Raw genomic sequence first — 18,110 nt, 5'->3', positions numbered from 1 at the left:
CTCTGAACATCCTGTGATTCTGGGCAAATCACTTAATCTCCCCGTGCCTAACAAAAAATTGATGTGTCCTCATGTAATGCAACTGTGCTATGTAATTCACACTTACACCCGATTCAGGTCTAGTTTGCACTATATAAAACTCTGTGAAATAAAAAAATCCCCTCCTAAAACTTCATGTTTCCAACCATGCCACAATGGCAGGAAGCAGTTGTCTGTCACAGTCCTGCACAAGACCACTCAACAGAACGGGGGGGAGGAAGGTTGGCGAGGTATCAGCAGCTAGAAGTATCATCAGAAGAGCAAGTTACTTACCTTTGTAATGCTCTTTCTGCTGAATATTCTGTCTAGTATAAGAGAAAGGGTTAACCCAAAGGAATCACTGGGACCTGGGTATTTAGCGTTAAAGGGAAGGGGTCCCAGTAGGAGAGACGTATAAGTAAAGAGAATTTAGGACAAAGTAAAAGGAGATAAATACATCTATAATGTTTTATTCACATTATAGGAAAAAAATGGTTGACAAAAATCCAATATACAATACAAATTCGTAGTAGTGCCCCTAGGGGGAAAGGGGGGGGACGTGCAGTCGTGAGGGTGGTGTGAAGGGGGAATTGGTGACAATAAAAACACGTATTATTCAAACAATGTCATAGATTCAGTGTCGATTGGACAACATACAGATATTGAATCAGCTAGCAAGTTTCAGAAAACACATGCCCCTAAATCCGTATTATACACAATTGGGGTAGGAGGAAGCTGTGTGCGAGCTGGGAAGTCGACGTTTCGACCCAATGAACGCAGGACGCATTAAAATCCTTGCAAGAGGGTCTTCATCAGGACGGGAGGAAAGAGGCGGGGCGGGCAACCTAAATTAAGTGAATATTTAGGGTTTAGTACATTATTTAATGAACGAAAGAGTACGCCATTATGCTAATATTAATTCCTGACCTTCAGTGATTTTTACAACGGCCCTATTTCAATTGTGAAATATGTACTCTTTCGTGCAGATTTTTGGAGTGGTCCCCAATCCAGCACCCGGATCGTTTCATTCCTCGCTACCCTTGTGGGATATGTGTTGTAATCCTTCAAGTAAGTTCCCAGATATCTTCTCCTCACCAGCTCTTAACATGAGCACGCCCTTTTTCTAATACTAATGGGCTGTTTTATTTCTTAAATCTCCTCATTTAGGATGAACAGTTTATATAGACCCTAACAATTGAATTTAACTCAGCAACACTGATTGATACAGGTTAGTCTGGCCTTGTGTGTACATCCTCATGTAACTCTTTGAGTACCCCGTTCATTAAATAATGTACTAAACCCTAAATATTCACTTAATTTAGGTTGCCCGCCCCGCCTCTTTCCTCCCGTCCTGATGAAGACCCTCTTGCAAGGATTTTAATGCGTCCTGCGTTCATTGGGTCGAAACGTCGACTTCCCAGCTCGCACACAGCCTCCTCCTACCCCAATTGTGTATAATACGGATTTAGGGGCATGTGTTTTCTGACACTTGCTAGCTGATTCAATATCTGTATGTTGTCCAATCGACACTGAATCTATGACATTGTTTGAATAATACGTGTTTTTATTGTCACCAATTCCCCCTTCACACCACCCTCACGACTGCACGTCCCCCCCCCTTTCCCCCTAGGGGCACTACTACGAATTTGTATTGTATATTGGATTTTTGTCAACCATTTTTTTCCTATAATGTGAATAAAACATTATAGATGTATTTATCTCCTTTTACTTTGTCCTAAATTCTCTTTACTTATACGTCTCTCCTACTGGGACCCCTTCCCTTTAACGAGAATATTCTGTCTAATCGCAGATTCCTCACTGCCCTCATGCCTCCCATTCTGTGGAGCGGGCTCTTCTTTTTACCATCTAAAGAGGTCCCAAGTTAAAGGTCTGTACATTGTTACCAACATCTGTGTTATGGTCCGCATCTGAGGGTGCAGAAAGAGTCAAGCAAGAAACTGACGTCAGCACGCTCACACCGGGGTGACTCTGAATGCTGCTCCACTTCCAGGGCAATACAGAGCCAGCGTAGAGCCGCAGTGTGCCACCTAGCGGTGCACAGCAGTATTGCTAAGAAAAGCTTCTGGATCCAGTCTAGTTCCTGAGGAATATCTCTAAGGTGAAGTATGTGTAGATGGATAAAGGGTCCACAGAGTGTGACCCAAATAACTTGTTCTTTGAGACTGAACTGATTTTGTGATTGTTGTATAGCTTTGCGTTTTCCACCCAAATGCACTTAGCTAGTCATTGTTCCTCTCTCTCCGATTTTACAAGAGCTTACTGTCCGCATTCCTTCAACTGATTATATTGTTGGAACCTGTGGGGATTTGGTTTGTGGGTTACTGCATGGTCTTCTAATATTCTTTAGCTGGCCCTAGAGGTGACAACCATCTTTTCTTGGTTTTTTGGTTTGGTGTTATATATTTTGGTGATTGACTGAGCACGGGCGGGGCTGCACTCAGGTATTTAAATGGTATTTAAATGGCCTGACTGTCTAATTCTCTGTAGCGTTATCCTGATCGAGGGTAACGTCCCCAAACGCACACAATGATGAAAATTGTCAGGCGATTGTAGTTTGGTTTACACGAATAAAGTTTTATTCAAAAATCATTGTTTGTTTTCATTTTTTGGTATTTTCACGCTGACGCTATGGCGGCGCAAGACGCTTGAGTTCAAATCCAGCCGGGTACATTTACCTTTATTTCACGACGCAACTACCCAACGGACACATGAAGATACGCGTTTGGAATGAACATTACGCAGTTGCTCACGAGATCAGTTTACGCATTTTTTGAAGAGTTTGAGCTCCTGAAGAAGGGCCAAGTGCCCGAAATGCATTGGACAAATGAATATAAAATCTTCATTAATGTTTGGATGTGACTACAACATTGTAAACAAATGAAAAAACTAAAAAATGAAAATACCAAAAAATGAAAACAAACAATGATTTTTGAATAAAACTTTATTCGTGTAAACAAAACTACATCGCCTGACAATTTTCATCATTGTGTACGTTTGGGGACGTTACCCTCGATCAGGATAACGCTACAGAGAGTTTACAGGAACCCGATACTCAGAGGGGCATACCAAACAGCACCTACCTACCTATACCTGAAGTATTACCTTTATTCAAACACAAGGAGTGCGATAGTTCTTTCTATTTTTGAATTCATATACCTGACTGTCTAATTCGATTATTATCACAACAGCAGAACAAACGTACACCACTTGCATTTGGTCTCATTTTAGCTCGCTAACTCAGGTGTGACATCCAAAACTACGAAAACCATTAAATCTGACTCCTTTCCATCCTTTATTTTTCATTCAGTAGCAAACACAACGGCTCCTATTCTCTGAAAGTTGGCCAATTCCCCCTTTGAAGAAGGGTTGCGACAGGTTAATTGGAAGGATCCCTCACTGGACAACACAGTTTTAAGCAATTATAAAACAATCTATTTTCTGCCGTTCTGTGCTGTGCTTGCAGAAAAAGAATCAATACTGTAATCCCCGAGTGTTTATAGATCAACGCACTAACCTGGATGGTGCCTTAATAGTTGTCCAAAATAAATTAGGTATGCTCTTGGACCCAGGCGATGCCACCACGCTGGTCCTTTTTGACCTCACTGCCGCCTTGTACAGCGTGTGTCATGACACCCTAGCGTCGAGGATGGAAGAGACAGGATAAGTGGGAAGACCCTACACTGGATTCAGTCTTTTTGTAGCTCATCATAGTCTGATAGTATTATGTCTCCTTGGCTGTATATTTCTGGCTTAGCCATTAAAGACCTTCAGCATTGTTTGTGGTATATCCTTCAAGAATACAAACATCTCAAAGGTATGAGTTGATTACTCCCTTATTTCAGTGCAGGGAGAGAGCATTACAGCTCTGTCGCTCTCTCCCATGAATCGAACAGAAGCATACATCAGAATTTCTTTCTCTAGATACAGTTGGATGTATCTTCTATTCCGTTTAAGCCATACCCCGGCATCCTGAGACATGCCTGAATGTTCACACACACGCGCATGCAGACACACATATGTGCCATTCATCCCATTCTCAACTCTTGGTGGGCAAGAGGGTCTAGGACAGATGTTTGTTTCATGACCAAGACGCAATATGAACTACATGTGACCATGGGTTGCCAAAAAGGATGTTTAGATGTTTTAGAAGGTATCTTTGAGTGTCTTGGTTGTAAAAACATGGTTCTGATTGTGCAAGTACATTAAGAGGATAAATATGAAAATAGATGTAACCTAGTCAGTCCCTCCCTAGCCTTACTCTATGACTCATTTCCCTTCATGGCACCTTCAGGGCACCCTTCAAAGAATCCTTAGATTTGTGCTGCCTGTTCAGTGCTTGGTGACACTCATATCTTGAGGCCAACCCTGAAAAAATGTCAATTCCCTCCTTCTGGTGATTAAATGGAGTAAGATGAGAAGAGGGGCTTCTCTACGGGATTCCTGTCCCAATTACCAAGCTTCGTGGGCTGCAATAATTTGCTTTAATCTTTTCGCTAAAATAAGTGGAAGATGTACTCTTGAGCGTATTGCCTGGAGAACTGGGATCCTGAACTACTAAACCAGCGGATCCCATGGGCCTTATTTATGAGGCCTTGCGACAGTTTTGCACTTCAGTTGCTTCACTTTTTGTGACACATCAGCGGCGTAAAACATGCCTCCTGTTGCGCCCTATTTACAAAGTGACGCGTCTAAGCAGATGTGTCACTTTGTAAACCCCTGCGCTACATTATACCTGCGTCAGGTATAATGTATGCAGGGTGAGCCTTCCCATGTAAGATAGCCTCATAGAAGTGACGCAGTGAAATCTACCAGATTTCACTGTGCCACTTCTAGGGTGCAAATGCATCAATATCTTACGCCTGCCTGCCTCACAGCAGGCGTAAGACTGACTCAGGCCCTTTCACATGGTGCTTGCCCCATATGAAAAGACACATTGCTGGAGTTGCTTCACCTTTGTGACACACTCCAGGAATGCGTCACTTTTGTGGCATACAGATACGTCAGAAAGACTGACGGACCTGTATCTCCTTGCGACATGATGCGTCATTCAGTAAATATGACGCTTCAATCATTTCGCAAGAAGGGCGCACTGAGAAGTGACGCATCGCTGCTATCACGCAGCGATGCGCCACTTCTCATAAATCAATGCCCCATGTGTCTTTAGATGCTGTGGCTGTCCTGGGATCAGACTGCCCTATATAGTCAGTCCTGGTAAAAGGGATGTTTTTCTGCACTTTGACTAGGACATGCATCATTCCAATGATAAAGCAGTAAACTATATGATGTGGTGTAACAAAGTCATTTTTTATAATTACATTTGTATAATAATTTGTAAATGTTTGAGGTATTCACAAACTATTATGTTGGAATCCCACAGTGGCTTTAATACACAAAATTGGTGTTTGTTTGACAATGAGTGTTATGCTTTCAGAAATATTGTGAGCTCCTTCCCTGAAAGATCTCTTCAACAAATCTTGCATGTCGGGGAAAAAAGATTCCAGATAATCCTTTCGATTATATGTTAGGTAGACAGATCTGTTGCAGCAGTACTCACATTGGTGGCCCTTCTAAGGCCCTAGGATAGAGCTCCACTAAGAAAGACAATATTTCTAGATGGAGGTCTAGCACCCTAAAAGAATTGGGACCTATTCACAAATTACATTTTAAAGTATGAAAACTGGTACTGCAGTAGTACGACTTATGAACTACAAACCTATGGGCGGAGACTTCCTTCCCTGCATTCCTTATCCTTTCTGTGTGGAGATCTCTGTCAAGGGTGTGCAGATCACTGAATGCAATGGTATTTGTTTTTGTAGTAAATGTGGGAGGGACAGGGAGAAGTGGCTGTCTCCTGCGTGGGAGGGGTTTAGAGAAATTTAAGGAGGAAGTTAGGGATGGAAATGCTAATACACACACCCACAAGAGTAAGACTATTGCAATTCACAGATTTCCCATCTAATGTTACCACAACTTACATGTGTCAAAACAGGTAAACATGTACTGCAGCCCAGCCTTGGTGTAAGCCTGGCACCATAAATGCCCACTCACAGGTACTGCAACAGTCTCACAGAGAAAATGGAGGCAGGGAAAAAACATAACACCCCAGAGTAACTAATGCTAAATGAATCACATTATATCAATATTTTACATTTAAATTATATATTTATATTGTAATGTTAAAATCTAATATGTAATTATAAACAAGTTATCATTTTACTAATATATTTATGTATACATGTATATATGTATATATATATATATATATATATATATATATATATATATATATATATATATATATATATATATATATATATATATATATATATATATATATATATGTATATACATACATGCATATACACATATACATACATTAATGGTCATTTAAATTTACTAGTAGTAACTTTACTTTTCTAGGAGGCTCCACTCCCTGATTTGAAGGTGTGGAGACATGTACATCTACACCTAGGTGTAAATCTATCTACACTTGCCAAAGTTGGATAGTAAAAATGGAAAGACTTACGCATAGCTGTATATACATGCAAGTTTAACTTTGTGAATAGGCTCCATTCTTTCTACTAATAAAGAGTTTTTCAACACAATATGATGATCAAATGGGTGAGGCAGGCAGATTTGAGAAGCTGAAGATCACTGGAGGGCTCATCGACACCAACGCTAGTTTGTAGTCCTGTGCAGACATCAAGGTTGTCTTGTCTCATTAAAAGTCTCCAGACATTAACAATCTTGTACTTAAACCCAGACTTTGTTGTACTTCAATTCTCTTTAGTAGTGCTTCCTAGTGGGTTTGCTTCTGAATGTTTCTGTATCTTTGAACCAAGCCAGAGACCCAGAGGTTGGTGGCACTTTGGAAAGACTCTTGATTTACTTGCAACCTAAAGTGTCCTCAAAAAAGCAGGTATGGTATGGAATAGTAATCCTGCGGTTCACACAGTGGTTCCGCTGGTGCTCTATTTAAAGTTAGTTCCTGTGGTGTTGAGTCTGGCTAGTGGTAAGAGTGAGGATAGGATGAAGGGCCTTGCTTAGAATGGTGACGCGAGTTCTCAAAATCCGGCTGATCAAGCAGAAGGTAAAAAAGATAACGTACAGATTGCGTTAAAAAAGAAAGTTGAGCGTGACTATGATCCAAGACCCTTCTTGCCTCTTTTCCCCACACTGTCTGCCCCTCTAATTCTGCATCTTTGGAATGGTTTTTGTCCAGTCCCTTTGGTCCCAAGGCAATAGGCCAGAGGGCATGAGACAGGCTTCTCTCCTCCCTAGACACCCCTCCATCAGTGTTCTGCTGCAGGCAAGGCCTGGGTCACTCCCTTCCTTTGGAGTAGGAATGAAGCATGCTCCCTGGTGAGTGCCCGAGCTATCCTGCCTCACTGTATGGCCAGCTGCTACTCCAGCCTGTTGCATGAAAGCACCTAGCACTACCGGCTGCTTATTGGCAGAGGCAACGCCTTTTCATGCAACTAATTCTGTCATTGTGACACCCCCCTTGGTGCTGTATGCAGAAACCTCTTAATAATTGTGTTGCTGCGCAAGTGTTGATATTCTGTAATTTACCTGCTAATTAGTGTATTTTGCTCTGATGCTTTCATATGTGAATAGATATGGTTGTCACAAAGGTACAACACATGCATATTGTGATCTTTCTCTGTCTCTTTACATTTACAGAACCCCGCTGAAGATGTTGTGTGAAAGTATGAAGAAGCAGATTGTGTCCCGCGCCTTCTATGGCTGTAAGTAGTGTGTTGTGTGTTTGTGGGTGGATGGAAGGAAGATGGTGCCCGAAGAGGCTTCATTCCATAGCACTGAGAATTTATTACAATTGGATCCTGAAATCTGACTCTGTGCTTGCACAATCTTCATGCACGTGGCCATAGACACCCATGATGCGTGCTGGTGTGTAGCTGCACAAAGGAGGACACCCTGCTGTATCTGCCTTCTTCTATTAGGGCATGTTGGATAACCTATAACAGGGACATAAAGATAGTGGAATGTGTAAGAGTATCTCATATTTCATTGATGGCATTGAGTTTGATTTTACTAGTGATGAGCTGGTACACAAGGCATTATAATGGTTGGTTTAAGAGGTAAGGGGAAGTCCAAAGAGCCAGTAGCTCTGGTGGAAATGTTTATGAAAGTACAAATGGGTTCCTTTGTACTTGTAAGGCTTGGCCTCTGCTTTCTTTGAATTTTTCGGTAAGTTCTCAATGCACATTCCAGTTGGTAAGTACCCTGAAATCCTGACTTTAGACCTCGACTTTCATATGGTGAACGACCCAGTAAGTATCGTTTCATTCTGTCCCATTGGTACTCCTGATTCTTCAACATTAGGACATCTTTAGTTCATTTCATTTGCCTCTTTGGTTCATTTGATTTGTATTCTTTTAAATAGAGCTCACTGAGAAGCTTTGAGTGTTAAAGAGCATGGACACTGTGGGGCATAAAGACAGGCTGGCCAAAGGAGGGCAGTGGCCTCTGAGCTCTCAACAGATGGATGTGTTGCAACTTCCTCAAGTGGAATCCATCTAAAACAGAGAATATTTGGGTATGTCAGGTATGTCCATTCAGCATATGAGGCCAGCATCTCATGGAGCCCACCCAGCTTTCAATAAGGTGTTTAGGACATGGGCCTCTTTGCGTAGAGCAAATTCCGAAATATTTGTACTTCTCATGGAGGATGTCCAGCGGGTTATAAGAAGCTGTCAGATTGTCTTGAGCACTCGTATGGTTATAGGGGCTTACCTTGACTTCCATGTTGTCTCAAGTGGCTTTTTCTGAGTTGTCTGCTGCTCTTGCTGACAGGGCTAAAACCTGATAAAATACTGTACCACTAGCAAGGTGCTGATTGCCCATGTCAGAGCTCTTTCCTAATTGGCTCCATCCTGGATAACTTCAAAGCCATCGAGGGAATCTTCTGTTCAATGCAGGAATGTCATCCTACCTGTTGAGTTTTAATGATGATGAGAGCAGCCTATGCCGCATCTCATAATCTTAAAAACACGCATGCGAGACAAAGTGCTTTTAACATCTAGTACTGCAAAGGCAGAAAAGCTCAAACGCTGTTAGAGCATGTGAGCCTCTGAGGGGAGAATGTTTACATCTTCCTGTTTTAAATTGTACTAGAAGAAACACAAGCACAAAGAGGCAAATGTTGAAACAGTAGGCCCGCACTACCCATTCTTGCCATTCTGCCACGTCTTTGCTTTAATGGAGCTTCCAACATTTCAATGTTCAATTAGCGCCACTGCCCTGGGCGTTACTATACAGGTCATACTTGCCCTACACCTGAGTTAGACAAGTACTGTAATGTTGGAGCTGGAGGCCTATAACAGCCATTATTGGCCTTCTGCCGCTCTATTGTCTTAAATGGAGTCGCAGTTAGAACTCAGTTAGGGCACATATGCTTCCAGTACATAGAAAACACCCCTTCTTTCATTCCAATTTGGAGTAGAGTGATCTTAAAATCACTAACATGTGCTCATCTGGTAATTTATTCAAATACTCCTAAGCATCATAGGCTGATCTTGTATCAAGCAACCTGTAATCTGTGCTCTGGCTCCCAAAAATGGTAAATTATCCAAAACCAAAATTAGACAAAGCGCTAGTGCAAACATTTACTCTGTTACAATTAAAGATGAGTGTATACAGGAACAGATCCCTGGAGGTAGACAGACAAACATGTTGAAATAATTATAACCATGTAGATCTGAACTGAAGTTAGGTAACCAGGTAAGGGAGTCAGAGCCCCATTCAGAGCATTTTGTTTTAATCTCAGCCTCTGAGTAGCTTCTACTGCTTCCAACTGATGCACATAGAAACGAGAGGAACCGCATTACATCACACATAGAACCATGACAAGACATGACTTCAGAACACATAAGATACAACACATGTCTCTCCATTACCAACAAGCAAAAGGAAAATACATCTGACTGACCAAAACCATAACACACAATACCTTAACAACTATTCCACTAATATAACCCAAAGACTCAATATCCTGCCATAACCGAAACCGTCTCAAGTAACAACACTTAAATGCCATATTGGACCACTGCACCCAAAGTAGCACTTTTAACTGGGTGGAAAACTGCTTCTCTGCCATGCCACCGAGACTCAAGTAAAATGTCTTGCATTGGATCCACACAATCACGCCTCCTTCCATCCTCAGCCAGCCATTGACCCCCTTGCAACTACTGCCACAGAAGGATGCAGACTGCACACTAACTCTAATGCGCCTACAGTCCCCGGGTACCCACAGAAAATCCCTACGTAGTGTAGCCAAACATGGAAATAACCAGGGACAACCAGCCAAATAGAACAAAATAGCCAAAATGCCATAGTGAGTCAAATTAACAGTATTTACCACAACTAAATGGTCTCCTGTTAAGTGTACAATTTAACATACAAATCTATGCTAACACCCTGCCCATCAATTACTCAGATCTATAAACTCAACTTACCTAAAGGATACTAGGGTCAAAATGAATCTTGATCAAGCAAAACACCTAGAGGCATATTTGCAATAGAATGGCCGAGCATTGTGTTAACCCCTTGGCCGCGGTGGTAATTCTGCTGCGGCCCTGGGTGGAGGCAGGTCCAAGCGGCGCTGCCATGCTTGTGACGGAACCACTCCGTCACGAGCCACGGGCACACTGTGCTTGTGACAGAGTGTTCTGTCATGGGCCCGCCCGCTCAATAGAACGTCCGCGCAGGCGCGGAATTCCTGCAGAGTGGGCAGGGCGGCCGCGCCGTGACGGAACTACTCCGTCACCAATACACAGCGCGTCCGTGGCTCGTGACGGAGTGGTTCTGTTACGAGCACGGAAGAGGTTTAGCTAAAATTGCTATCACCACGCACTGCCATTCTACAAACACAGGCCTTTGCCGTGTTTATAATGATCTGGTACACCCCTGCCTTTCCCTAGTGCTGGCGCTAAATTCTGCTGCCTAGTGCACCGTAGTGCAAGGGTGCCTTCATTGAGGCAAAGGGCGATTTGTAACTCCTATGTGTGCTGCATTGTGCAGTACACTTAGAAGTTGCAAATCGTCATTTGTTTAATGATTGTTTATGTGCAGGAAGGGACACCTTCTTGCACATAAACAATCATTCATCCGATTGCTGTTGCAATGTGTGCTGCACAAAGCAACACACACAGAAACAGAAACAACGATGAGAAATGTATCATTTCTCCTTGTTCTGCCATGTTAATATCAGGTTATTTTTCGTCTTAAATTTGGCGATAGGCTTAGTAGTCCCTCCTTAATACCGCCTTTTCTCATCTTGTAACCTTCCACAAGGACTCGCATTCTTCTGTGTGTTGTTACTCAGTTGGCTTTTGTCAACTTGACAAACAAAATGCTTTTTTTTATAAAAGCGTTGCATTCTGCGCTTTCACTGTAGTGGTGGCCGGGCCCCTTTCTTTAGACGCGCCTCGTCTACAGAAGGGGGCGCGGCCTCTATTAACGTGAAAGCGCTTGTAAGCAAAAAAAATATTTGCAATGCAATAGGACTCGCATTTGTGAGAATTTAACCTATTGTTATTTACAATGTCAATAGCTCAAAGTCTCGTAAATGCAAGACAAATGATTGTTTAACTCAGGCTTCATACCGTGCCCGTACACAATCTGATTAGCTGAGTCACATGGCTCTTGATTCTGTATGAGAGGATGATTCTGTAGACCTCCTGGAACACTGGATTTTTCCCGATATTAATCGGGGTAAGTACCAATTGTTACACGCTGAATACTTTTGTCTTTGAGGGCTAGAAACACTACAGAAACTTGTTGTTTTTTCCAAATTACATTTTTAGCGGTGTCATTGCATCCTGACACAGTTAGTATGGCTTTCTTATCTGGTAGCCATACTAAGTGACTGCTACCTTTTTCAACCTAGTCCCCCCTCCCTGCACATGGGGTAAATGACCCTCTGATTTATTATGCATATACCCTTTAGAACACACCCTTTTTTAACATACCACTAATAGTGTATTTTTCTCCTTTTTCTCTATAATGCAAGTGCCCGGCTGGGCCCATGTGAGTACCACATCCCCGTTTAATTTCACTTTTATGGTGTATTTTCTTTAGAGCCTACTCGGTTTTCTCTTTTCTCTGCTGACATCTTCTTTTATTTCTTATCCCTCCCATTTCAGGTGTCCCATATCTTTAGGTCCTGATGAGACGTTTTATTTGTGTTTCTGGGGTTGAAACAGTGGTGCCTTATGTTGAAATGAACCTTGACCGGTGGTCCTCTGTAACAAATAATATAGAGGTCTCCCTATGACATTTTTTCCAGTACGTGAATGCTATTATACCCCTTTACTGATTATCCATACATTGCCCACAAAAACTGTTGTTTTTTGCTATATCATATAACCTGTCTCAGTGTGCGTAGGGTAGCCCTTGTTTTTTCTGATATAAGCGCTTTGTAAATAGGGGGCAGCATCAAAACCAATGGGTGTTGCAACGGAACGCCTACCGAAGCACCCACTGCCCGCCCCTGTCACGATAAGTGTAGCATGAAAGGGGGCCTTATTTACAAAGTGCCATTAAGCCTCTTTAAGTGGCCTAACACCACCTTGTAAATAGGATAAAGGGTTTGTTGGCCCTGGAATATCACAAAAAGTGACATTTCTGTAGTGATAAGCCCTTGTATATATGCACCATAAAGTTATACACAGCTTCCTTTCGTGCTCTCAAAACATGTGCAAACACACTTATGTGTTTACCCGAAGCATAAATTCCCAACTTACAATACGCCATAAAGACACATATAGCAGACCTCAACCATCAGTGTCAGAAACCAGAACATAAAGGAATGGTGTGCCTTTCAACCAAACAATACATTGATAATGGAAGTGGTAGCATCTCTTACGCCTGATGATTGGTCCAGTGTTCGACAGTGTCCCCAGTCTTATCCATCCCCTTAATGGAGTGCCAAGAGTTCACCTTAGAGATACCAAAATAAAAACACAACAATATGCCAACAACACACAATGCTACGTGTAAATCTTCTCCACGCCATACATTGAACACATCAAAAACCGCTTTCACATCATTCAGACCTGGATGTTAATCACTTATCTGAAGCACAACTTCACCAAGACAGAATTCCTGTTATTTGCCAATAACAACAAGCAAGAAATAACACACACCTTGCTCAATGACATGGACATTGACAGTCTCGAGCCCCAACTATTATCCAATGCCAAGTGACCTGGATTCTCCCTTGACAACAACCTCCCCTGCATCATGAAGGAACACATCACCAAAAACGTAGACGACCTACAAGAAGTCATCTCTTCTAATGAAGGTAAAATCACCTGTCCCAGAAAGTGACTTCAGAATTTGCTGTTAAAACCTTCATAATCTTGCAACTGGAGGAGAAAATATCCTAGGTAGGATATTTTCTCCTCCAGTTGCAAGATTATGAAGGTTTTAACAGCAAATTCTGAAGTCACTTCTGTGGACTTCTAGACTCCACACTGACACCCTTATGGGCATCTTACATAATCAAATGACGAATTGCCAAAACCCACTGTCGAAGCTTACTTGCGCCTGATCCTTGATAGACCATCAACCAAATATTTGTTTAGTGCATGTGGGCTCTGGGAACAAAGTTTATTTTTTCGCTATGGGGCGGATACAGGTAATCACTTAGTTCCCCACTGAGCTATCAAAAGAACCTTGGAACCTGCCAATCTCCTTGTGATGATAGATCTGGGTATGCAATGTTATATTTGATCTTTTTCTGTACATTTTATTTAAAAAACATATACCAAACAATTTTGTATCTCTTTTGTGAGGTCTCGGAATTTAAAGCAGTGTCTCACTTCCTTTTATTTTTTACAACAACTTGCAGATGATGAGTCTTGCTTTTATGTAAGTTCTTTTTTAAGAGCCGCTGTGCAGTCGCGAAGCACAATGCACTTTGAGTAAATGTATTAACTCTTCATCCTGATATGATTCTATATGTACTGGTCTCCTTGCACTTTTTTTTAATGGATTTTTCCCTCTATGCTGGTATATATATCACTTAAATGGATATTTTACATACTCGATGTTTTTATCTTTTATGGATGCATATCCAAACACTTTTATGGATCCATATTGTAGCTGAAGTAAGTTATTCTGATACATGCCCAAGTACATCTCTTCAAGTGCCTCATGCAATATGGTCACTACACCCCTATCCTGATGGAATTTTACTGTCTGCCTTTGCCATCTTGCAACATCTTCAAAACCAGCTGCATCATTTATAAGGCCATACCATTCAGCACTCCTGGCTATATGACTGACAAGTTCACAATGTCTGGTGGCTCTAGGCACATCCAGTAGATCATCAGATTGGGGAAATAGGTGTAAAAAAGAAAGAAAAACAGGGCAGCAGGCCTTCCCCATGTATTCACCTGTAATCTGGAACAACACACCCATTTTTACAAGGGTGTGCCACAACCCAGCTCCAATTTAGGAAAAAGATAAAGATAAACCTCTTTAAAGAAGCCCACATTACAAAGCACTAACAGGACACTTCTCCTCCCAGAACTCAGCTACATCTCCCATCACTCTTAGATTATATTCCGCCCTTTATTTCTAAAGTCGTCTTCCGCCTTTTGAATATGTTCATGCTAAACTAGTATCACATACATACAAGCAAGTACACCAGTATAAAACCCGCACAGAACGTTCTGCACAATAATATGCAAGGAAAACATGCAAGGGAACTTATTGGCAATTCTCATCTGCAAACACATTACCTAATCACTTCAAAGTATTCCTATAAGTTATGAAACGTGACACACCTAATAAACAACTTTTCACATAAAAATTGAACCACTTAGTGACATTATATTGCACAACATAAAAAGCAGTTACTGGAGGAGGAGCCAAGCTCGCGACCGTGATGGCCGCACTGTAGCTCGGCTCCGCCAGCCTTCCTTCCCGGCACGCATATCCTGCCATTAATCCTGTCCCGAGACGACACACTCGATAGAAATCTGGAAGAGTAAGTGATGCTCGTACTTACCATCTGACCCCGGGGCTCCTGCGAGCTGTGGACCCGAAGCTGTGCTCCTGCTCGATCCTTGGCCCTCGAGGCGTGGAGACCGGGGACTTGCCTGGTTGGAGTGGCCGGAGAGGTGGTGTCAGCGACGGCCCCTGACGGTGGAGAGGGGTCGGCTGTGAGAGCCGTTGTGCGGTTATGCCGGAGAATACTGTCCGGGCTCGGTCCGGCGGCCCGTGGGCCCGGTGGTAGGGCGCGGCACGCCGTGGACGGGGGTGGACCGCACAAGAAGGTCCCCCCCCCCTCCTTGTTACCTCATCCGGCCATCTTGAAGCCCTGCGCCCAGAGACGGCGCTGCCCCCTTGGGGCGGAGGCGCTGGCAGACCCCCGCTTGGTGGCTCTCCTTTCTGCACCAGGGTTGCCATTACGGGGACCCGAGTGAAGTCCGGCAGCGGCCTTGCTTAAGAGCCCGCTCCGAGAGTCGTGGAGCGCAGAGACGCGGCTGCTCTCACAAGATGGCGGCTGACGCCCTGGATCACGGACTTCCTCGGGACGATGGTCATGTGTTGCTGGAATATACGGGGGCCTGGTCCTGTGAATGCGAGCCCACGCTCGGTGATGTCCTTGCAGCCCTGCAGTCTCTACGTGCGTCCATGGCCCCTGTCACCCCAGCGCCAGTTGGGCGGTCCGCCGTCATGTTTGCTGGGCCGTCCCCCGCTACTGAGGTTCGTCCTCGAGTGTGTTCTGCTTTGTCCTCCTTGGTCGTGGCGGGGGATGCCGCCGCCGGGTCTCGACAAGACTTTGTTTCTACTGATTTGCATCCCCGAGTTGGCCTGGCTGCTGCAGGATTGATCGTGGAATTCATGCCGGAGCCTGCTCCTGCTAGAATGTCCGGAGAACGATGTGACTTGCCGCCCCGATTTGCTTTGGCGAGGTCCCGTTGTTGCCATGGGGGAGAGATTTTGCTTCCCTGTCCGCTGAAGTTGCATTTAAACGACCTGTTACTCTTGCTATTAACACCGGAAGACCTGGACTGTTGTGAACGGTTTTTGATCTATTTGTGGTTGCCGGGGTTCTCTGGCGTACACCCGCCGCCCGCCATTCTCTCACGTGTGGTGACCATGACCAGGAAGGGACAGGGGTGAACCTGGCTGCACCCGGGCGTGTCTCCCATGGGGCGACAGTAGTTGAGCCTGGGGGGTGCAATGTTCTCCTCTTTACGGTATTGCTTGCATATATGCTATGATAGCGCGCCCCGGCCCTGGTAGTGTGCTTTTATCACTCCTTAGGTCGCTTCTGTCGCTATGGGGCGCGCGCTTTAGCGCGGCGTTCTTTCTTTTCCTGTTATAGTGCTTTCCCCCTTCCACTTCCCCCTTATTTCTTTTTCCTATTCTTTAGGTTGGTATAGAGGATGCGTATCACCACTGTTGTCGTTCTGTTTCCTCCGTCCTGTATTACTATGTGCTTGAGTGGGTGGTGAATAAATGGCGGGCCAAGGGGGCACAGATTTGACGTGTGGCGTTTATATTTCAATTGCTGCGACCTGTAGTTTATAACTGTTCTTTGCCGATGCCATTCTATCTTGTTGCTTGACTCGTGGCCCGCTCTGGTAACCCAGATAATTGACATTGCACCTGATCCTGCTATACTCCCTATTAAATATAAAAATTAACCTGCTTTGATCCTGTTTTCGGCGATAGTGCTCACTCTTTTCCTGGTTTTATTGTTTGCCTGCACAAAACTGGGTACTATCGTGCACCCCCTTCTTGATTGTTGTGCTATGCATAATGTACCGTGGCCGGCCTGACTGGTTGTAGGCCCGTATTTGTATGCTATTCGCACAATAAAGGTTTTCACAAAAAAAAAGCAGTTACTGCCCTCACATTGACATTGCGTACACTTTGAAGCCATTACCTTATACTGTCTCACAACACAAACTAGACACACGTTTCTCTTGACCCACTCAGAATAAATAATAAAATCCTTTTTTGTTAATCAGAGTAACATTAACCCCCAGATGCATAAAAGTTATGTTTTGTGAGTCCTTAATAGCGAATTTTAAGGAATCGCTATTGAAGACTCGCAAAACGGGATGCATGTAGGAATCGCAATGTTATTCGCAATTCCTACTGATTCATTATTTGAGATTCGCTAATTGCTAATCGCAAATAAGGAATGGCTTTCCCATTCATTCCTATGGGCCTTGGGCCCATTTGAATGATTGGGAAAGCCATTCCTTATTTGCGATTAGCAATTAGCGAATCGCAAATGTGCCGCAATTTCAAGGGTGCCAGGGTGTCCAAAGGACACCCTGTTGCACCCCTGAAATGGTAATGTTCACTGGTGTTGCGCACACACATGTCCCAAGGACATGTGTGTGTGTAATATACAACTAAAGTGCATATTTCTAAGTTTTTGCTTTTTATCACGTAGTTTGGATTCGCGGTAAATAGCGACCCCAGATTTCGATTTCGCAATCTTGGAATGGTTCATGCATTGCATTTAAGGAATAACAAATTACGATTCCTTAAATGCAATCGCAATTTGAGAACTCGCAATTATTTGCGAATTCTTAAATTGTGAGTGCATGAACCCTTGATGCATCTCAAATGCCATTTTTGCGGGCGCAAATGGGCGAATTTTGCGATTCGCACCGTTTACGCTCGCAAAAATGCTTGATGCATCTACCTGTAAGTGTTTAGTTTTTTCCCCTCTGAGAAAATAAAGATTTGTTTGACATCAGCATAACATTGAAAGTCTCATGTGCTAACCAGGAAGCAGTGGAACCACCACTTTGTCTTCAAAACCCACCCTTAACACAGGGCTGGAAGTATTTCCTAACATTCAGGCATTTAGTGGGCATCAGAGCATTTGCAACATTACTAGTCCTGTTTCTATTGCTACATTGCATCTAGACCTCATCATTCCTTCCAAAGCATACCTCCCTTAGGGGCTAATTACAAGTCTGCTGGTACATAGACCACCAGACTCACGGGGTGCGGGAGCGGCAGTCATCTGACTGCCCTATACATCTAAGGCGGTCGGGCTGCCCTGG

General features: G+C 43.4%; 1 protein-coding gene across 1 annotated transcript in view; it reads left to right on the top strand.

Annotated features, from left to right (window-relative positions):
- The window catches only part of SGSM2 (small G protein signaling modulator 2), a 986,511-nt gene that overhangs the window by 806,887 nt on the left and 161,514 nt on the right, over positions 1-18,110 (top strand). Inside the window, exon 13 of the mRNA XM_086954507.1 lies at positions 7,723-7,787. Coding sequence (XP_086810633.1) covers positions 7,723-7,787 — 65 coding nt within the window. The remainder of the gene's footprint in view (positions 1-7,722; positions 7,788-18,110) is intronic.

This window comes from Lissotriton vulgaris, chromosome 2_1, assembly GCF_964263255.1.
Source record: "Lissotriton vulgaris chromosome 2_1, aLisVul1.2, whole genome shotgun sequence".
Classification (NCBI taxonomy): domain Eukaryota; kingdom Metazoa; phylum Chordata; class Amphibia; order Caudata; family Salamandridae; genus Lissotriton; species Lissotriton vulgaris.
Note: the sequence above shows the minus strand (reverse complement) of the source record. Positions and strands in the feature narration are given on the sequence as shown.